Source organism: Colletotrichum jinshuiense, chromosome 10 (genome assembly GCF_051148585.1).
Source record: "Colletotrichum jinshuiense chromosome 10, complete sequence".
NCBI lineage: Eukaryota > Fungi > Ascomycota > Sordariomycetes > Glomerellales > Glomerellaceae > Colletotrichum > Colletotrichum jinshuiense.
The window spans coordinates 996,355-1,018,388 of NC_139303.1; the positions used below are offsets into that span (position 1 = coordinate 996,355).

The window sequence follows — 22,034 nt, forward strand, 5'->3', positions numbered from 1 at the left end:
CAAAGAAAAAAAACAGGCGAGCACTAACGATTTAACTCTTCCGACCACCAGGTTCAATTCCTTCTCCAGCTTCCAGGGCCAGCAGCCAACAAGCATTCGGCCATGAGTTGTCCCATCCTCTTCCGCAACAATTTCCTCTTTGGACCGTCCTTGCGGGCATGCCGCGGACCCTGTGGGCCCCGATGAAGCCAACAACCCCCCGTCTCATCGTCTAGTTATGCCTCAGTCGCCAGGGATTGTCATGGAGACAAAACGTCCCACCTGCAAGGCTCATCCCCGCGTTACATCTGCCATCTCAATCATTGTTACTCAACCGTCGTTACGGCTGTCGCTTACCATAGTATCGAGCGCCTGGCTCCGGCCCTTGAGGCGCATGTACCGAATGAATATCGGTTCTCGTACTCGTCAACCACCCATAACATAGAACTCTCCGCATAGTGGTGCTGTTCAACTGCGCTCGCCACTCACATTCCACAGCCCCCCTCCCTCAGGCATTGTGATTACCAAGACCATCGAATGGTGATGAAGTTATCCCCGATCGGGCACCTCGTTCAATGACGCCCAATTACCCTTAGCACAGTATGCTAGGGTCTGGAAAATAAGCTAACGTCCCTGGTGAGGTGGACCAAACCGCATACCCGTCTGACAGCCACAAGCGATTCGTCGATTGAGCCCATCAACCGAGGCTTCTTGACCAAGCGGCATGTCGTCGACTCGTTCAATTCTGCCCGCATCCTATCCTCGTCAATAACCTCCCCAACCTCGTTAGCCTCATTTTGTCTTCGACATTTATACTTGGGGCTCCATCCATTGTTCATCCTGTCTGCAAGCACGTTCCCACAACAGCCACTAATCCAACCCACACGCAAGCTCTCCGGCTCCTCTCCCTGCGCTTCCTACCTTGTATCCCGTCTCTCGATACCTCCAAAGGATCGACCAGTCGGGTTGTGGATACCGGGAACGGTTGTCCAGGGATCGCAGTCATTTCCCTCTCATCTGAACATCCCGTCAACCCCAAGCCCTTGACCAGGTTGACGAATTGCGGCCTTCGCTTTCCGGGGTATCGTTTGTTGTTCCCGCGTTTCAACCACGTCAGGCATAGCACCGGCTTAGCTCAACTTCCCTTCCTTGCTTCTTCTTCTTCTCCTTCTTCTTCTTCGTGTTCATCTCCTCCTGCTCCTTTTTATATCACTCAAGCAGGCGCCCTCTGCCTCGTTCCCTCTTCCCGTCATGTCCACCTCCTCCTACGATTTTCCAAATCCCCTCAACATGGACCCCGCGCAGTTCAAGTTGTTACTCTCCCTGCTGCCCAAGGTGCCCTTGATAACACGGGTGGCCCTCCTTCACGTCCTCCACTTGTCCAAATCGTCCAAGTACCTCGACCTGCGGAGCGACCTCATCGTCTCAGTCCTCCGCTCATATCTCCAGCCAACCAAACTGCGTTCCATCACCTCCACGCAAAAACTCGCCAACAGAGATACCGGCGTCAAGGGGAGGATATGGGTCGCCACCTATGCTAGCCCCGCCCGTTCTGAAACCGACGTGCTTGATGCGATCGTCGGTGTCATCCAGTCACTCAGAACGCCGGACACACCAGAAATCGATCTGAGGTTGCCGGAGGTCCTGCCAGTTGAGGCTGAGTGGACAGGATACCGCGCCGACGCCACGGCTGAATCGAGACCGCCCTCAATCGGAGAAAAGGAGAAGTATGACGAGCTGCAGAAAGAGGTCACCAGCCCCCTGACGGTGTTGTACTTCCACGGCGGAGCGTACTACCTCCTCGACCCGTCAACTCATCGGCCGGCTACCAAGAAAATAGCCAAGCTGACGGGCGGACGCGTGTACTCGGTTCGTTACAGGCTTGCTCCACAGGATCCATTTCCAGCGGCTCTTCTAGACGCCCTTGTCTCGTACTTGACGTTACTTTATCCGCCTCCTGATGCCTACCATCAAGCGGTCGAACCGAAAGATATAGTCGTTGCCGGCGACAGGTAAGTACCATGGTATAGACAGACGACAGTAGTGCAGCGGTGCTGACAAGGCAACAGCGCCGGAGGCAATCTGAGCCTCGCATTGCTGCAGACTCTCCTTGAACTACGCAGGCAAGGCCGAAAGATTCGTTGGCTTGGCCAGGAACGAGATGTCCCACTCCCCGGCGGACTTGCGCTGTCCTCGCCTTGGCTCGACATCACACAAAGCTCGCCAAGCTGGGACACAAACTGGGAGTTCGACTACCTACCAACATCCCAGGCATATGCCGCGTACAACCCACCTCCATGTGATGCGTGGCCCGCGAAACCCCCGCGATCGAACCTGTATGCCGATGACGACCTTCTCGCCCACCCCCTGGTGACCCTTGTCATGACCCGGAGCTGGGAAGGAGCGCCGCCGGTGTATATATGTACGGGATGGGAGCTCTTGGCGGACGAAGACAAGTATTTGGCTCGAAAATTGCACCAGGACGGAGTGCCTGTTGTGTTTGAAGAGTACGAGGCGATGCCGCATTGTTTCGCCCTTCTCTTGACAAAGATACCCAACGCCAAACGCTGCTTCGACGGCTGGACCGGTTTCATGAAGAAGGTCATTGCCCACCCGGAGACCATCGACTCCACGGCCATCACAGTTAAGGCCAAGACACTAGAGGAAGTTCCTCTGACCTTTGATTCCCTATTGAGTAATTTGAGCAACGAAGACATATACCAACGAGTCCTCACGAAGAAGGAGACGGACTTGGCATCCGTTCCCCAGGCAGGACCGAAGCTATAACGGGGAGTGCCTGGATACTTGACGCGCGATGAACTGTTTTGGGAGCATTTCAATTTACATATTCAACCTCATACCATGTAATTATCTCAGTCACAAGAAGAAACGATAGCAGGGCGGTCGTACATGAGCTCGGGAGTATAATAAATGAAGGCCAGTACATACCCTTCTGGAACCATCCCCGTTGAACAACGCGGGTCACGTTAGACCTGGTGACATTTTGGCTTTCAACGGCCTCACACGACGATGCGCGACACACGAATACGGTGGAGGAATGGGTGGCCACTTTGCGTGCCACAACAGATGAGCGATGATGAGCACAAAAAAGTATACGTGAGGTAGGTGGCGCATGGGTTGTGCTACGGGCACAACGCAGCAGGGGCGAGAAAGCGCCGAACACCAGCTGTCGGCCTCCGCGCACTCTCGCCCGCGTCGTTTCCTCAACATGTTGCAAATTCCCCGAAATGCAGGGGCAGAGTGTCCACTGGCCCAGGAACAACGCCCGCTAACCAGCGACCCCCAGCTGGGCTACCCTTATGGGGGGCACCCTTACTGCTGAGCTGACCACCCATGTCAGAACCTTGATTTAGCTACCGCTCAAAACGTGACGTTGCTGCCGGTGCGCGCCGTCCAAAAAAATCTCACCCACCCGCAGCGGCGCGTCGTGTCTATTCAATTCACACGTGAGGTGACATACTGAGATCTCGTCGGATCTCACAGCCGAGAATCGGAGGGGAGCTAATCGTCTCTCTCACCCCCCCAAAAAAGCCACAAACTAATATCTCCCACGTGTGTGTGTGTATTTGTTTGTGTGCGTGTGCGTGCGTGGTACTTGATCGACGAATTCAAACATGGAGCGCCATAGAAAGACAGTCTCCAACATCGCGGCCGCAGTGCGGTCCTTCTTCGACCGCAAGGAGCCCTACCGCATTTTCCATGGCTCGACCAACAGCACCCGTCCATTCCGTCGGGACCGCTTTGTCGACATCAGCGCGCTCGGCAACGTGCTCGAGGTCAACAAGGCCCGCCGCACCGCCCTCGTCGAGCCCAACGTGCCCATGGACCGCCTCGTTGAGAGCACCCTCCGCCACGGCCTCATCCCGCCCGTCGTCATGGAGTTCCCGGGCATCACGGCCGGCGGCGGCTATGCCGGCACCGCGGGCGAGAGCTCGAGCTTCAAGCACGGATTCTTCGACGACACCATCAACGAGGTAGAGCTGGTGCTCGCCAACGGCGAAGTCGTCCGCGCCAACCGCACCGAGAGGGCCGACCTCTTCCGCGGCGCCGCCGGAGCCGTCGGCACACTCGGCATCACCACCATGATCGAGCTGCAGCTCATTGAGGCCAAGAAGTACGTCAAGACGACGTACCACCGCACCCACAGCGTCGCCGAGGCTGTCGAGACGGTCCAGGCCGAGACGCTCAAGCCCGAGAACGACTACGTCGACGGCATCCTCTTCTCCAAGGACCACGGCGTCGTCATCACCGGCAAGCTGACGGACGAGATCCCCGAGGACAGCAAGCCCCAGACCTTCAGCGGCGCCTGGGACCCCTGGTTTTACCTGCACGTCAAGGACCGCACCCTGACCGCCGGTTCCGGCAATGGCGACGCGGCCGCGCCCGTCGTCGACTTCGTGCCGCTGGCCGAGTACCTCTTCCGCTACGACCGGGCAGGCTTCTGGGTCGGCGCCGCCGCCTTCGACTACTTCAAGTATGTGCCCTTCACGCGCTTCACGCGCTGGTTCCTCGACGACTTCCTGCACACGCGCATGCTCTACCGCGCCCTGCACGGCAGTGGCGAGTCGGCGCGCTTCGTCGTGCAGGACCTGGCCCTGCCCTACAAGAACGCCGAGCGCTTCGTCGACTACACGGCCGACAACTTCAACATCTGGCCGTTGTGGCTGTGCCCCCTGAAGCAGACGGCGCCGCCGACCTTCCACCCGCACACGGGCGAGGTCGAGACGCTTCCCGCCGCCGCCGCCGCCGTCTCGGCGCCGAAGCCGATGCTCAACATCGGTCTATGGGGCTGGGGCCCCGCCAACCCGGACGAGTTCGTGGCCAAGAACCGCGCGCTCGAGCACAAACTGCGCGAGCTGGGCGGCATGAAGTGGCTCTACGCGCACACGTACTACCCCGAGGAAGAGTTCTGGCAGGCGTACGACCGCAAGTGGTACGATGGCCTGCGCGAGAAGTACGGCGCGACGACGCTGCCGACTGTGTACAACAAGGTCAAGGTCGACGTCGACGCGCGCAAGGACGAGCTCAAGAGCTGGCGCAACGTTATCAAATCGAAGCCCCCCGTCGGCGGGCTCTACGGCATCTACAAGGCCATCCAGAGCAAGGACTACCACCTGCATCGTCATGCAGAGTGGAAGTACAAGGGAGAGAAATAGCCGGTGGCGACAACGGCGCGTGTTGAGTCTATTTTGATGGCCGAGGCCTGTATTCTCTCGTTGGACATTCACCTGTGTTAGAAGTGGCCAAGCATATTGCCCATATACGATTATGTGTGACATGTACTAGTATTGTAGCATCATCGCGCCCCCACTATTTTAAAAAAAAAAAAAGATAGGGGAAAGCTAGCATTTTGGTAAATAGACATAGCGCGGTGTCATAGAGCGCATCTTTGTTAGTTCGACCTAAGGAAGGGTCTTGAATGTTTTTCTTCTTCTTCAGAGGAGTTTTAAATATAAAAAAAAGCCGTTGTTCCAATTCATTCATTCTCTTCTTTCAGCTTCATCAATGGGAATGCTCAAATACGCCCATCTGGCCCGGTATATACAATGTCCATAATTACGAGGTACATCCACGCGACATGGTACTCTCTCCCATCGGGACCTCGTCTGTCGTGATCCGTGGCACCTCTGTGTTCCTCCTCTGATTAAACTACCTTTATGCTGGCCATGCTTTCTCAGCAGTGATGTCGCAAGATCTATGCATCCGCCTCTATCTGTTCGCAGGTTCAAAGACCAAAAAAAAAAAAAGTGCATGCCTTTTGCAAAAAGCGCAATACTCTTATTCCCTGACGCTGTAGGATCGCTTGAACATGTCGTCAACGTTCTCGAGGTAGTATGTGCCGGGGACAACGGTGGAAGCATCACCCGCGGGCTTGAAGTCCTTCTGAAGGTGGGCCTTCTTGCGGAGGTCGCACATCTGTGGGTAAACGTTAGTCGATTGTCACAAAGCATGATGAGCAGAGAAGATGATTCTTACAGCCTCGTAAGCCTCAGGAGCCAACTTGCGGCGAGCCTCCAGTCTGGCGGGGATATCAAGGATCTTGGCGATCTCAGAGACGTCGCCGTTGATGCGGAAGGACATGAAGCTAGCAGCCAGGCCAGAGCCGTAGCTGAAGACGCCGATGCGCTTGCCGTCAAGGGCGGCGGAATCAACGTGGGAGATCAAGCTGGCGAGACCGCCCCAGACGCTGCCGCAGTACATGTTACCGCACAGGGTGGCGACCTGGATGCCGGGCTTGACTCTCTCCTGGAACTTCTTCTTGGTAAGGGCCATGAAGGTCTTCTCAACGACCTTGTCGGTCAGGGACTTCTCGTAATCCATGTCGCGCAGCTCGGGAGCAACCTCGGCAAAGACAGAGCTGTCGGCATCGGCAAGGTAGTCGTGGTACAGCAGACGAGCGTAGGACTTCTGGACAAGCTTGCAGGTAGGAGCGTGGAAAGCCAGGTAGTCGAAGCGGTCCAGGCCGCTCTTGGCAGCCTTGGCCTCTCCGTTGCCGTTGGCGTGGCCGTTGGCAGCCTTGGAGAGCGTGATCTCGCGCTTGTTGTACTCGCGGTAGGCAGCATCGAGAGCCTTGGTGTAGCAGTTGAGGGAGTAGTGGCCATCAACGTAGGGGTACTCGCTGGTCAGGTCGGGCTTGTAAAAGTCATAGGCGTGCGACATATAAGAACCGCGCAGACCAGGCTCCAGGACAATAGGAGCGTCGGGGCCAATAAGCATGGCGACGGCGCCAGCGCCACCACTGGGGCGGGCGTTGCCCTTGGCGTACAGGGCAATGTCACCGGCGACGACAATAGCGTCGCGGCCATCCCAGGCGGAAGACTCAACCCAGTTGACGCTGTTGAAGAGGGCGTTGGTGCCTCCGTAGCAAGCGTTCACGGTGTCAACACCCTCAATGTTGGTGTTGTCGCCAAAAAGCTGCATAAGCACAGTCTTGACTGACTTGGACTTGTCCAGAAGGGTCTCAGTGCCGACCTCGAGGCGACCGATCGAGTTGGTGTCGATGTTGTACTTCTTCAGGAGGTTGGATGTGACAGTCAGGGCGAAAGAGTAGATGTCTGCAAAAATAAGGCGATACTTGTCAAAAAGAGCACAAAGATAGGGGATCGGTAGGCGAGCTCACCCTCGCGATCGTCGCAGAATGCCATCTTGGTCTGGCCAAGGCCGATAGTGTACTTGCCGGCGCTGACGCCATCGAAGGTCTCCAGCTCGGATTGCTCGACATACTAAGCGGTGGCGGCCAACGTGTCAGCGTTAAATTCTTTGAGGTGGAAGGGCCCTTAGCGAGGGGCAATGCGCAGGGGGCGCGCAGGCGGGAAAAATGACAGAGGGGTAATTTGGGTGGGTTGCGATTTCGGCCATGAGGGGCAGCGCGTTGTTTTTTTTTTCTCCCCTTGCTCTCTACTTCCCCCCTGATGTGGTGTGGTGTGGTGTGGTGTGTGTGGTGGTGGCGGTAGTAAAGTGAGACAAACCTGGCTGGGGAAGTAAATCTCAATGGCCTTAATGCCAATGTTCTGAGGTCGGGAGGCCATTTTGGGCGGCGCGTTCGAGTAGACTGAAGACTGGGGGAAAGAGCTGATGGGAATTGGAAATCTAGAAAGCTCAAAAGTTAGCCAGGAGCTCTATTTTGAACCTGAGCAACTTTCACCGCCGTTTCAAGCACCTGATAAAGGCACTCGCAAAGGTGCCCGACGTGCAGAGTGAAGACCGGGGTTCCTCCCAGCATTGGAGAGGGGGAGGGGGAGGGGCAACGAGACCCAACGCACCTAGCTATTGGCAGAGAGAGGGTGCTTGCGCGAGAGAGCAGGCGAGTCGCGGAAAGTTTAGGAAGAGGATGAGGATGAAGAGGAGAGAATGTGGGAGAAGGATGAGCAGAGAAGAAGCAGGAGAGGTAGGAAAGGATAAAAGGTGTTGGGGATGAGACGGACGAGAGTGTCGAGGGGCCGAGGGGTGTTTATCTTTTTTTTTTTCCTTTCCTGAAATTTCCCACAGTTCTGCAGATGATAGGAGACTAACGACGGGAGAGGCAGAGGTACGGGGGAGTGTTTTAATATTAATCCCCACTGACGTAGCAACACACCACCGCGCAGCAAGAGTCAAGCATCCGTCGATGGATGGATAGATGAGATGGGACGGGACGGGGGTTGCACCACGAGTACAACGAGTACAGGAACACGCAGCAACAGTAGCAACAGTCTGCGACTAACAAGCCACCTAGGTAGCTGGTGGGCAGGTAGAGATAGACAACAGAGACAGCAACAGCAACAAGCTAGAAGCACAGCGGCGACGACGGGCGTGTGACAGGCGGTGGCTTGGTTGGGGGAGAGAGAGAGAGGGAGTGTGCGCACACAAGACAAATCCAACGCTTGGCCCAGCCCGATGCAGGGTTTTGAAGAATGGTCTGCTTTTTCCCCCCCCCCGTTCAGGGAAGGTCAGAGGTACCATACCGTACCGTCCCGACCGACCCCTTGGGTATTCCTACGGCCGGACTAAGCATTGGTGAAAGATGGCCAACGGGCTGTTACCACATCCAGACGCTGCGCCAACTACCCTTGGATGCGAGAGGTGCACTACCTGCACTAGCTGCTACACGTCAACATGCCCTTGACCTTGCCTAACCCGAACTCGACCCTCGTCTCTTGGCCCCGAATCTGAATCTGGCACCTGCTCGCCTACGGATTCATTCCGTCGTCATGTTTGAACCTCTCCCGGCACAGCAAACCGATGCGTACGTGCTTGTTCCGACAACAGGGCAACAGGCGGGCGTAGGTAGAAGGATTGTCGGGCCTGTCCAGCTGGAGGGCCCTTGTCTTGCCCAGCAACCCGGCCGGGCAGAAGTTCCTTGATCAACACCAGGAAGCTGCCCTGGGCGCCGTGTTTCCGAACAGAGTACGATGCTGTGCAAATCCAGACTAACCAAGCCAAGAGAGAGCGAGACAGAGCGAGGGTAGGGTGTGTGTGTGTGTGTGTGTTTGCGTGTGTGTGTGTGGGGAGGAAATCTTATCAACTAAGGATGGGAAATGGGGTTTCCCCTCCATTCAACCGGTACGTACCAATCGCTGGGAGGACTTACAACGCTAGCGAGAACAGCATCGGAACACCTCTGGTGGGTCAAGGTGGTAAGGTAAAAGCCATGTACCATCGGGCGGGACTGTCTGCCAAAGGGTACCTTATCAATCAGTGGCCCATATGCGCGAGGTTGACTTGTCCCCAAGTACCGTGGGGTGTGGTGCAAACCCGAACAGACAATTGCGCCTTCCGGGCTGTGCCTGTTGCTTCTTCCCTTTCTTCCTGCTTCTTTTTCTTCTTCTACTGCGCACGGGTGGGTGTTTGCTCGTAGGATCGCAACCTGGCCAAAGCCAGGCGGGCGGGCGGCTTGTCGGAACGAAGCGGTCGGTGCATCCATCTTGGCTTATCTTATCGCGCCCTGCATGAAACAAGAAGGTTTATTATGTATCCGTACCATGCTGCATATTGTGTTTGCTGCGAGTGTAGAGAGGCTTTAACAATCAATCCGACACGAGACCGAGGGAACTGAGCTGAGACAACTGGCATGTGTGTGTGTCTCTCTCTCTGTCCCTCTCTGTCTTTCTCTCTCTCTCGCTCCGCGCCGGCCTCGACGCAGCCTCGACGTCCACCCACCCACTCACTCACTCACAGAACGGCAAGGTGAATCGAGCGAGATGCAGGTAGGTAGGTACCTGATAACACGGAAAAAATTGTACTCTGCCTTTGGATGCTTCATGTTCCATATTGGGGGTCCACTGGGCCGGGCCGTTGACGCTTCTTTGACGAGGCCAGCAAGGCGGCAATTGGAAGCAAAAGAGGCAAGAAAAGACCGCACACGCACATGAACCCGCACATGGAACCCGCACCCGGGGGGGCCGCACTTGGCGCGGCATTGACTCTTGAGACTCGAGTCGCTGCTTCTGTTTCGTTCATGGCGTCCGTCCTCGCCCTCGTCCTCGTCATCTTCCCCGTCCTCGTCCACGAGATTGAGTCGAGGCCACGACTTTCTCAAAGCCAAAAAGAACGGCGGGCCAAAGTCCCGAACACAGCCATCGGCAACGAATCATGGTCGACGAAAATTACCCAAAGAGCTGGGCCCACGCCGAACGCCCGATCCGACCTCGCTCCCTGCCCTTCTCACCCTGCTCATCGGTGCTTTAATCGTATTTTAATTAACCTTTAGCACCGGTAGTGTCCGTAGTGTAGTGTAGATAGCACCGCATTGCACACATTGCAGCAAATCAGCTATAGTCGCCGGCCACGAACCACACCCCCTCTCCCTCGCCTTCTTCGCTCGTCTTTGCCCCTCATCTCGTCTCCTCTCGTCTCCTCTCGTCTCCTCTCGTCTCCTCTCGTCTCCTCTCCGACCATGGTCTTTATCCCGCTCGCATTCCTACTCTCACCACCCCGCCAGTTGCGGAACGACTGTGGTGCTGTGCGGATACTCTTACATAGTAGGTCGCTTTGGTGGTGAGCTGGCCCAGAAAGAATTGGCCAGTCATATTCCTCCTACCTCTCGGGTCCCCGCTACTACCGTGTGTACGTACCTAGCGCACTACAGAGTACAGGTGTACTTGCACGAAGATTAGATGCTGCGCATGCCCCGCGGTGTGCATCCAGATGACGCACTGAGCCAAGTCTATTCCATTTCGGGACTAACGCCCCCCGTTGTCGACACCCATCATTTGCCAAACCATCTTCTCCGCTGTTCGCTCACTAGCCTCCTTTGGACTGGCCCCACGTTCAACGGCCCATGCATCCCGACATCACATTTCAGTTCGTTTCCGACAGGCAATCAACCACTCCCCCAGCCAGGCACAGGCACAAAGGGACACAGGCGCGGCACGGACTCGTACACGCCTGAACTGCAAGGGCAATGGGAAAAAGAAGGAGAAGAAGAAAGTGACAGGTGACTGGAACATGCCAGCCACCAAGCCACCGCATCGCGCAGACCTCAAACCTCCACGATCCCTTCTCACCCACGCCTACCAACACCGACACCGTCATCTGTCTTGGTATGCGTGTCTATCGTGGCTGAGCCCCCTCCCCTCGTTCAACCTGACGCCGGTAGCTGTCAAGCTCGGCGAAGCTTCGCGTAGACGATGACATTCACAAAAGAGCCACTGTGTCTCCATTCCGCATCGACGACTACCATGTCGATATCCGGCCCCTGCTCAGCTGGCTGCCACCACCAACCGTAGGCAGGGCAAGCCAAGGCGTACGTAACAGAGTTGCCATATTTTGACGACGGCACCCTTGCAGTCCATCTCCATCCCCATATCCAAGATCCATTCCCACTGTTTCGACCCTCGCATCGCCGCGTCGGTCCTCCGAAAGATGGCCCCTCTTCTTCTGACTCCTGCCTCCTCGTTCGCCGGGATTGCGGTCACCGGCACACGGTGACTATCCACAAGGGGGACCACCCCCGTAACCACACGCGTTTGTTCGTCTTTTTTATTTTTATTTATTTTTATGGTACACTACGGCGTCGCGGACATCGCCCCAGCCAGCTGGCTCGAAATCCGAGGTCCTTCGACCGAGTGTAACAAAATTCAAATCAAGAAATATTTCCCTCACTGTCAGTCATGCCCGCGCTGCGCGCGCCGCACCGGACTCGCATCGGCCCTCTTGCCCTGGCACACGGCCTGTCCCCTCCCCAGGTTCCAGGTTCCATGCTCTCTCCGTTTAGGAAACTTGAAGGAATTTTTTGCACCGCGCTGCGCTGCGCTGCACTGCACTGCACGGTGAGACGGAAACACGCGCTTGGCACACGGACAACGATCTTCTGCATCGTCTGAAGATCTTCCCCCCTCTTGCCCTCGTGTGATTAACTCGGAAACAGCTGCATCTAGGGCGCGTCCACTCACCAAGGGTATGGGACCAGTCATCATGGCACCTTGCCTTGGCTGGCCCCTCTCACCCAAGTAAAGTTCCCAAACTCAAGTCTGTTCGTCGACAACTGCTTCCAGAAGCCTGCTGCAAGGTGCCGTCATCTCCCGAGAAGCTACTGGGGCTGCCATATCCACAGCCTTGGCGCCCTCTGAGACACCGTCTGGGGGAGGAGCTTGCGCAGGCTGTGCTGGCCTTGACTCACAAAATAAAGCAACAAAACAAAAGCCGCAGGTCAGGTGTGATGATAGCTGTCAGGGCGGTATTAGACACGGCGCTAACCTAGACGAGGACGTTTGGGGCTGGACACGCCGTTGCACGGCCGTTTATGTCGTTCCATTGACGACGGCGGGCCCCAGTTGACAAATTTATTGTAACGGTGACGAATCTTGTCTTTGTTCATTCACCCATTGTTGTGGCGATGATGATGATGTTGATCATGGTGACAAGAGCAGGGTTGAGTATGTGATAATCATTGGGGTTCATCTATGGAAAAAAGAAGAAGAAAACAAGCCATACGCTATGTAACATGGAACCGCAGTCATCCTCCGGATGTCCCCCATCCAAGGAAGCCGCTCAAACGCCGGTCAATGCGATTCCACATGCCAAATAAAAATCCAAAAGAACAAACTCCGGTCTCTTCTCCTTGTCCCCCACCCCTTGCCCTCAATGCAAAACTCAAACCTCCACTGGAGTACCGTACCCCGAATCTCGTTTTCGGCTGGCCTCGTCGGCCCCGCTGCCGGCCTTGAGGTCCGACGCCGCCGGGCCCTGCTTATCCGCTTCGCTCTCTGTCGCCGTAACCGTCACCTTGGCCGGCACCTCCGACTCTGGCTCAGAGTCGGAGCTGGAGCTCGAGCTGGAGTCGGAGTCGGAGTCGGCGGAGCCTGAGGGATCCGCCCCATCCTTGCCCCGCTTGCTCTTCTTCTCGCTCTTGCGCTTCTTCTTCCTCTCTTCCTTCTTCTTCTCCTTCGCCTCCTTCTTCTTCTCCTTCGCCTCCTTCTTCTTCTCCTCCTCCTCCTCCTTGCGCTTCTTCTCCTCCTCCTCCTTCTTCTTGGCCTCAGCCTTGCGCTTCTCCTCGGCCGCCTTGATCTCCTTCTCCTTCTTCTCCTTGCGCGTCTCCACGACCCACTCCTCGGCCCCGGCGACCGCGGCCTCGGCGCTGCGCTTGTGCTTCATCAGGTACCCCTGGATCTCGGCGGGGCTGAATTCGTGCGCTGGGAGCTTGACGACGAACTCGCGGGAAAGCGCCTCGACCCTAGCCACGATCTCGGCGGTTCGCTTGGCCGCCTTCTCGGCGAGCGCCTTCTCATCTTCCGGCGCCAGCGCGCCGAGCTGCTGCGCGGGCATGTCGTTCTCGTCGCCCTCGAGTGGGGCGTAAATGGCGCGGAAGATGGACCCGATGACCTCCTCGTCGGCCAGGGTGAACTTTACAATCTGATCCACGCGGCCCGGCCGGATGAGCGCCTTGTCAAGCTTCTCGACGTGGTTCGTCGTCATGATCAGCACCCGGCCCTCTTGGCTGGCCACGCCGTCGAGGATGTTGAGCAGCCCAGACAGGGACAGCCTGCCACTGTTGTTGTTCGTGCCGTTGCCCGTCGTGACCTGTCCGGGGACCATGTCGCCGCTTCCGTCCTTGCCATCCTCGGTGTCGGCGGCCCCGCTGTTCTCTCTCGTATGGGTCAGGCCGGCAGTGTCGATGTCCTCGAGGAGGACCACGCACCGCCGGGGCAGTTCGGCGAAAAGAGTGGCGAGGTTCTCCTCGCTGGCCGAGATGGAGCTCAGGCTCACGATGTAGATCCTCATCTTGAAGAACCCGGCCAGGGCGAGCGATAGCGAAGACTTGCCGGTCCCGGGGGGGCCGGTCAAGAGGTAGCCGCGCCTCCAGGGGATGCCGCGGTTGGAGTACCACTTGCGGGTTGCCGGGGAGAGGTAGTCGGCGACGTCGTCCACGAGCTCCTGCTTGGTCTTCTCGTTGAGGATGACGGTCGAGAAGGGCCGGGACGTCCTAGCCATGCAGCGCTGCCACAAGGGCTCGGTGGTGCCGGCGCGCGTGCTGCCGCGGTAGATCATGGTCTTTTGGGAGTCCTTCTTCAGGTATTCGGCGCGGGCGTCCTGGAGGAGCTCCTTCAAGACCCAGGGGTTGCGACCGAAGCAGGAGAGGCTGATCTCCTCGCGCTCGCTGACGACCATGTAGGAAGCCTGCTCCCGATTCTGGGTTCGCCTGAAAAGCAGCAGGTGGCCGCGGTACCAGAAGGAATGGCTGCCGAAGCTGGGTGTGTATGCGAGGGGCTTCTTCTTTTGGCCGAGCTCCGGGGACTCGGGAGATTCGCTGTCCGTCTCGTCCTCGTCCTCGTCCCAGCGCCAGAGGAACCAGGACCGCGAGTTCAGGTTAGTGTTGACAACGAAGCGCCGGGAGTTCTTGGCGAAGCGCTGGGCCGCGACCCAGGACATAAGGATGTTGTAGATTTCATCGTCGGTGCGGACCTCAACGGTCGACATCAGGTGGCTCTCGACCTTTTCCCAAAGGTATTCGCTGAAGTAGCGCCAGGCGAAGGTCGCGCCGCCACACAGGACGACGAGGGGGATGTAGACGTTGAGGTCGATGCCAAGGTATTTTTGGAATGCGGTCGTGAAGGTGCTGAAACCCGGGAAGAAGAAGTCCAGCAGCGCCAGCTGGGGAGCGGGCTGGGGCATACTGGACGAGATGTTGATTGGGTCCGCGTAGGCGGATTGGGAGCATGCGTTCATGTTGCTGAGAAATTCTGCCAAGAAAGCCAGCTCGAGAAAGTGAATTCTGATGCTGGGTCAATAGGACGCCTGTGAGATGCTCCTCCCTGCTGACGGCGAGGTATTTCCCTTGGGCCTATAAAGCCGGGTTCAAGAGGCTCTTGGTAGGGGTTGGGGAAGCCGGGGAGCTTATGAGTGAGTGGTGAACGGGATATCAGGCTAGTGAATGGGAGGCCCGTCTTGACCTATATACCCAATTCCAGATGGAATAGACACCCGTATGCAAGTGAGGCAGACACGCACACCCTCGCCAGGCGCGCTCCTGCGTTCGTGGCCTGTGATGCAGCCAGTGTGATGCAGCCAGTAAGGCAAACGTTCCCCCACACCAAGCCAGACCGGAGGCTTCTCTCGGGGCTCTGCCGAACGGGCCAATCAGCTTGTGAGCGCACAGCATTTGGATGAGGCCGCCTGGGTTAAAATGTTACTTGAGTCACTCTCCGAACCGCACTAGGGGCGGTGAGGTAGACACCATGCTATTTTGGCCAGGAAAGACGTGAAAGAGACTTGTGGGCATAATGGAGACCATCCATTAAGGCTGCCGCTAGCCAGGCAACACTGCCACTTGAAAGTTGGAATCCCGGACGGGGGCGGGAGGGGGAATGTTTACGGCTGCCTACTTGCAGCGAAGAATTAGCGGCTGAGGAGTGGGACGGGGACGCTTAGGACTACCAAGGAAAGATGTGTTGCGTCTGGACCGTCTTGGACTTGTTATGGATTACAGCTCAGCAGTAGCGGAGAGTCCTGGGATGACTGCATATTGCCAGGTGAGATCCGTAAGGCGGGTTATCTAAGTGGACAAACCCACCCATGGTGTCTTCGTCTGACGGGCGAATGAGCAGCCGGGAGGCAGAAGAAACATACCGGGCTTTTCAGACCAATCGTGAACCGCTCAATATACGAGATGCGATCAATGTGCAGGTCAACGGTCAGCTGGTGCCGGTTCAGGCTCCTCGTCCCCCCCGGCGTCTGGCACAGCACACGGCAGCCCGACAAACCGGCACAGCCAAACTCAACCTAGAGTAAACTGTTTCGGCCGACGTGGGAAAGAGACGTGACAAAAAGAAGCCGGAGAAAATTTGTGGGTCGAAGATTTACAGGATTGAGGCTATTGGGGTGGATGCGAGTCGGAGTGTTGAGGCCAATCTGTGGCTGGGACCCTAGGCTCAGCCACGTCCGCAAGCTTGGCTACAGCGGCGCTCCCGGATGACGCAGGACCGACAGTGCAGGATGAAGCTTACTTAGCCTTTCATTTCTACCTCTAACATCCATCTTTCTCTTGGAGTTAGCTCCGCTGAGGTAGTGGGCATGAGGCATGACGTCGCGCCTGGTTTGCGGCAGGTCTAGACCAATGCGATCCGGCATGGTGAATGGCTCGTCATTGACGCAAACCTGCATTTTCCGGGGTATCATGGCCCTCCCTCTTGAGCTCTCCATCTATCAACTGACGTCTGGTCCCCTCAAGCGCAGGGGGTTCGTCCTTCTCGTCCTCCGTGCCAGTCAACTCGGGTCAAATTGGAAAGGCGAATCAGTCACAATGTCGAAAAGTGGCAAAAGCCCGCACGCAATTTCACCAGACGGTTGCTCAAGATTATCAACGACGGCATCAAGTATTGTCTGCCAAAAAGATTTAAAAAAAAATTGATACAACAGTATTTCAAGCTCTCCCTCCCGTGATCTCGTTATTGTGAACAGGTATCGTAAGTCATTATTGGAAACCTCTCCCCAATCTGAAGGTTCTGTCTTTCCCTTCTTGTGTTCTGGGTACCAATTGGGGGAGATGGTCGATGTGTTTTGTTCAAACGCCAATCCCAAAATATAAGCAAAGAAATATCCGCCTTGCGCCGATACAAGCCGTACACCCTTTTCCTAGAACGTTTGTTTGATACACAATCACCACATCTTCAAAGCTTGTATTACTCCCAATCGTCGTACTTACCCGGGCGGCCACCGCCGCCGCCACCACCGCCGCCGCCGCCTCCGGCACCGAGGTCGAAGAAGGCGGGAGTGCCGCCAGCACCCGCGGGTGGAGGCGGCGGTGGATGGGGTGGGTGGAACCCGGGCTGCGCGTTTAGGTCGAAGAAGCCTGGATCGTCGTCGTACATCGGAGCACCTGGGGGGGTCATGAACGGCGGAGGTGGAGGTGGAGGGTGGGGAAACAAAGGGGTCTGGTGTATGGGAGGGGGCACCGTAAAGCGTTGCCGGCCCTGCCCTCGGTGTTCTCTCCGGAGCCGGCCACTGGCCCGGCTGTTGCTGGACCTAGACGCGATTTCGGAAATGCTATCATCCCATTTAGGCGTGACCCAGGCGTACGAAATATAGGACGTGTCGCTGTAGACACTGGCGCCGTCGTCATAGCCCCAGTCATCTTCAGTCTCCCGGACCTTGGTCTTCCGAAGGGACAATTGCTTGCCGGGAGGTGCTCCGGTGGTCCATTTCATGAATGACACCGACCAGTGGTCGCTTTTGATGTTTGAGTGGGATATTTGGGATGACTTGGACTTCTTGGAGCTCCCCGAACTCGAGGACGATCTCGAGGAAGAACGGGAAGAGCTTCCAGACGAGTAGCTCGAGACGGAGGATCCATCATCAAAGTGATGATGAGACATGGCTGCAAATGGGAGAGGAGAGGTTCGCTGGAGGGTCGATTGCGGAGAAGTAAGATGGCAGCAGCAGCGTTTGCAGCGCCGAGAGAGGTCAGAAGGGATGAAGGAGTAACCTGGTATGACGCAGCAAAACGAGGGACGGAGAAGTCAGGGCCAGACCCTTGCGTCAAGTTGAGTTTGTTATCCGCCGAGGAAGAGATGAAGCAAGCAACGAGAAACAAACTTCACGCAACATATCACCGGGATGGGGCTTGATCAAATACCTCTTGCACTCCACGCTGCAGGGAGAACGGTCGAGCGTAGCTGTGAGCGACTGCATCTCTGGTCAACGTCGCTCGCCTCATCTTTGCCGCGGAGCTCGGGCAGAGCAGTGGCCCCATGCATGCCATGTGCATGATGCGAAGTGCAAAAGCAAGGGGACTGAAGCTGATATGTACCTCGCCATATCATGGCAACGTGAAGAGTCGTCGAGATCGAACCAGTAATGGATGAGCAATGCTTGCGGACAAGGCTGCGGTGTGTCTCTCATGCGGGGTACTAGTCGACACCCCCCCAAAAGCAATTCAACTTCGCCCTGCTTCCACGGCAGCCCTGCACAGATGCAGACCACTCACGGTGTTTCAAATCAACCTTTTGAGACAACTCAAAGTGCACTGAGGCACCGCGTTCCGAGTCTGCCAGCACCAGCACCAGCACCAGCACCAGCTGCCTAGGCAAGGCAGCTAACCATGGTTGAGTTGCACCACTGGATGCATGTGCCATCCCAAGGGTCACAGAGGAGCAAGACAAAGACAGAACTTAGCGAGGGAGAGAGGCACGAAGAGACTGAAGGGGGAAAGGGGTGCCGATGGTCGCCAGACTCCTGGTCAGTGTCTGGGACCCAAATCACACCCACACGGCGTCAGAATAGGGCGTTGTAACCTGCGCGATATCAACGAAACTCGTAGCTAATCGCGCCAGCGACGAAACAGACGAGCTAGGCGGCATGCATGGCACCCAGCACCACTTCAGCGTTCAAGTCCAGTGACCAACTGCCGTCTGGTCGATCACGAAGGCCAACAGACCCGAACGTGTGGAACAGGAATGAGGCTGCAAATGCAGAAGAGACAGCCAACGAAATCCATCGTCCTAAGCATCTCAATCATCCCAAGCACCCCCGGAGCAAAAGGGCGATGCACCTGCAGTGGCCGCTGGTGATGGGGATGACTGGATGAAAATGAGGCTGCTCTTATGTGTGAACGGCAGCCAGTCGGCAACACACACATCGTCTTGACGTGCAGTAGCTGCGAGGCCTCGCAGCCATACGAAAGACGCCGCAGCAACAACCATCTCTTTTCAATCCCAGCCAGGGACGTATGCACATGTCGTTGGTTTGGGTAATTGTGCTATTTGCTGCGCCTGTTGAATCGGACATGTCCCATCAAACATGCAGGCTGAGGAGGACGCGCTCCCATCGTCTTTCGGCGAGCGCGCTCGGTCACCAAGCAAGATGGGTGTGCAAGGAGAAGGAGGGGTTACGCCAGGCCGAGTGGACGAGCACAGAGGTGGTCATGGTTTGGCTTGGCCGAACCTGCAGCTGCCCGCTTAGCCAGCATGCAACCGTGGACGGCCTTGACTATCAATGCAATCAACCTGCACAGAGCAGAACTTTCAAGCTTGAGACCAAAACGCCGCGGGCGGTCGCAGCGGATGTGTCTAGTGGCTGCTTACACCCACTGGGGATGATTTACAGTGGAAGGAAGGGGTGATGTATGGTGTGCGTATGCGCGTACCGGGAGCCGATGTGCTAGTAACCTTTTCTGTTGCCAAAATGCTTCGGGGTATCAAGCCTCGCTTCTGCCTGGTTGCCTTGTCAGATAGACGCCAGACTTGCACACCGAAAGTGCCGATGAGAGAACAAGCAGGCTGGAGTCAGGCGAGCCGACATGTGGACTGGCTGGTTTTTGGAGGGTCTAGCCTGCATAGTTCTTGCAGATTGCGGCCGAGGAGTCGGATTGCTTGATTGGGACACTCACAGACCGCTGTTAGCATTTTCTCTCATTCTGAGAGGTACAGGGGGGGTGGTCTGATGCCGTAAGGCTCAGTACGGTATAATCGATGGAGTAGAGGATCAGGGATGACTAAAAAGACGAGCAGAATTGCTGTCGTACGTCGCTTCGGCCACATTGCGGTGCTTGAAGGTCTGAAGCGGCAGCGGTAAACAGCCAGAAAGAACGAGAGAAAAAAAGGAACAAAAAAAGAAGAACCAAATTTTCAAGCAGAAGAGGGAATGGCCGGTTGCTCCAGGCGTGCGTAGCATGACATGGAGCATCGTTGTTGCCATTCGCGATTCTTCTGGACGGGATAGCTGGTGCGGACTGGGGCATCCTGCCGATCGTGGTTAAAGATGGGGAGGAGGGGGGGAAACGAAACGCTCGGCCTGTTGCCGTGGGAGGCATTTGCCAGTCGCCGCTCGAACTGCTCCTGCATGCACACGGGTTGTGGAGCACGGCAATGTTTCTGTGGCCGCCGACCCATCTTTGAATATTGAACAGCAATCAATCTTGAGGCGGCTGGATTTATTACGCCGGCCGGGGATCACGGAACGCAAGGGGGCTTCCGGGTCTAGTGCAGTCGGAGAAGCCGAGCATAGTACGGGCAAGGTAACAAGATGTGTCAATGGCGTGCACACGTCGGCTCGGCGGCGGCGAGATTTCTGCTGTTGAGACGCGGTACCTTTCATCCAGCGTTCTCGAGATATGTAGGCCAGCTAACAACCAGTAGTGTTCAAGGCGGAAACCCGCAGAACACAGGGATAAAGTCATATCCTGGATAATAATAATGAAACGGTCACACTGGAATAAGTAATAAGATAATGAAGAATTACGAAATGACTGCGGGTATCTCAAGGTGGTAGACACGACTTGAAGGAGAGGGAGACGAGTCAGCCCTGCAACTTGCACAAGGGCCAGCCGACGCGACAGACAGACGGGGCCGTAGAACTGTTGACCGGCGGATTCGGAACACCAACACGCTGACACACGAGGGGGAAGGTAACAAAATATCGGGGCCGCCCAGAGAGGGAAGCGGCTCGGAAACGTCCATTGGCGACCGAGCCCAAGGAATCTGGAAAGCTTTGTACAGACGAGCCGCCTGCCTACTAGGGAAAGGGGCACCCTTTCGGGCATATGGCGAGGGAAGTCTGAGTGTTTGTGGTCTTTGTATGTGTTTGACGATGTCGTTCCAGGTGGTCCATCCAGTTGCCGCCGCCTGTCGAAACGGTGGCGAAGGGAGGACGGGTGGGACTGCCTTGGTTAAATTGCCGCAGTCCGGAGTATATAAGGTATATATTTACATAGCTAGTATAGATAGACGAGAGTTTGTGCGTGGTACAGTCCGTGTGCGGCTTGTAATATATTCAGAGTATCCGTAGTGCACCCGCGGATAGTGTACCGGGCAAAGTTCTGTCTATACCATGTACTACACATACTACATAGGACGCAGTGAATGTGAGCAAGATGCAATACAGATGCTACTGGCACTGGGAGGAGAGTTGGCCACTTAATCTACTGTAGTGTCGTACGGGGCCGCGTGTGTGGATGAGATGTTCATGGAAGCATCCTGGAAGGGAGAAGGAAGAAGGACGGAAGGAAGAGGAAAGCGAAGCTGTGAGTGGTGGATCCGCTTTTAGCCACAACCCCTGCCTGAATTGTGGATCCTCCTCTCCCGGCGTGCTTTCTGCGGAAGGTGCTTGAGTGCTGGAAGGCCACAGTGCCACACTTGACACTTGAGTGCGTGGGAGGAGGGCCTGTCTTTGTCTTGGGTGGGCGGCCGGATTTGTCTCGCTGAAGTGTACTTGGATGGTATGGTGTACATCCCGAAGCAGCGCAGGCCGCACCATCTAATGGTAGAGATACATGTCGTGCACGACTCTAGTAAGCGTAGGGTTAGGTAGGGTGGGATCGAGAGTATCTGCGCCTGCACCTTGCACCGGAGCTCTCTCACAGCCCGCAGGCGCTACACTAGCCGACCGGACCTCATCTGCCACTAACCTCCACAAGTGGGCAACAAAATAACGTTGCCGTTGACGAGAGGCTCACATGGGCAGCTGTACCGCGGCACTACGCCAAGGATAGCTGGAAAACGCCATACAGCATCAAGAAATTGACAGCCCAACATTTACCCGGGGGACGTTGTCTCGCTGGCTCAGGGATTTAAGCCTGAAGATTGTTGTCAATGTCGCTGTCTCTCTCACTTGGAACCTCGGTACCTCCCTCCTACACTACCTAACACTAGGTACCATCACCACCACTGCAGATGCCGTTCTTTGGTGCAGAGTTTCGGTCCCCACATGCCTTTTCGCTTGGCGGAGACCGCTTGGCCCGCCGTGCCCCCCCAGCGAGCCCCTGCTGAGGTGGCGTATCACTAGGCTCACTTGGGCTCTAGCGCGGTCCTTGTGCCGGCAACCAAACGGAGATCGGCGGGTGTCCCTGTTCGCTTGTTCGCTCTCCCTCTCTCTCTCTCTCTCTCCTCTTCTGTCCCCTTCCCTTGCGTGTCTAAACGCGCCTGCCATTTCTGACCGAGACGACTCTCTGCGCTTTCCTACCGGCCTTTTTCTTCTCTCTGCCTCTGCGGCCTTCAAGCCTCTTCCTTGGCGCAGCTCCTCGACTCCCGCCCGTCATCCACACTTTTGCCCTCTGCTTCTGACACCGCGCCGAACAAGAAACATCGGCACTTGAGGCGGTTCCCCCACTGTTTGCCAAACAT

General features: G+C 56.5%; 5 protein-coding genes across 5 annotated transcripts; 2 read left to right on the top strand and 3 right to left on the bottom strand.

Moving 5' to 3' along the window:
- Window positions 1-1,230: 1,230 nt before the first annotated feature.
- EsH8_X_000252 (alpha/beta hydrolase fold-domain-containing protein) lies at window positions 1,231-2,766 on the top strand (the record flags this gene model as incomplete). Its single annotated transcript, XM_083274340.1, has 2 exons — window positions 1,231-1,991; window positions 2,049-2,766. 2 exons carry the CDS (start codon window positions 1,231-1,233, stop codon window positions 2,764-2,766), a joined length of 1,479 nt encoding a protein of 492 aa, XP_083119732.1.
- An 848-nt stretch (window positions 2,767-3,614) lies between these two features.
- On the top strand, window positions 3,615-5,156 carry EsH8_X_000253 (FAD-binding oxidoreductase; the record flags this gene model as incomplete). Its single annotated transcript, XM_083274341.1, has 1 exon — window positions 3,615-5,156. One exon carries the CDS (start codon window positions 3,615-3,617, stop codon window positions 5,154-5,156), a length of 1,542 nt encoding a protein of 513 aa, XP_083119733.1.
- A 622-nt stretch (window positions 5,157-5,778) lies between these two features.
- On the bottom strand, window positions 5,779-7,529 carry EsH8_X_000254 (hydroxymethylglutaryl-CoA synthase; the record flags this gene model as incomplete). The annotated part of the gene is made up of 4 exons (XM_083274342.1): window positions 5,779-5,916; window positions 5,977-7,055; window positions 7,121-7,223; window positions 7,470-7,529. The coding sequence occupies 4 exons, from the start codon at window positions 7,527-7,529 to the stop codon at window positions 5,779-5,781; spliced, it is 1,380 nt and encodes a 459-aa protein (XP_083119734.1).
- Window positions 7,530-12,573: 5,044 nt separating this feature from the next.
- EsH8_X_000255 (BCS1 N terminal-domain-containing protein) lies at window positions 12,574-14,646 on the bottom strand (the record flags this gene model as incomplete). The annotated part of the gene is made up of 1 exon (XM_083274343.1): window positions 12,574-14,646. One exon carries the CDS (start codon window positions 14,644-14,646, stop codon window positions 12,574-12,576), a length of 2,073 nt encoding a protein of 690 aa, XP_083119735.1.
- A 1,952-nt stretch (window positions 14,647-16,598) lies between these two features.
- Window positions 16,599-17,291, bottom strand: EsH8_X_000256 (uncharacterized protein; the record flags this gene model as incomplete). The annotated part of the gene is made up of 1 exon (XM_083274344.1): window positions 16,599-17,291. The coding sequence occupies one exon, from the start codon at window positions 17,289-17,291 to the stop codon at window positions 16,599-16,601; it is 693 nt and encodes a 230-aa protein (XP_083119736.1).
- Window positions 17,292-22,034: the final 4,743 nt, after the last annotated feature.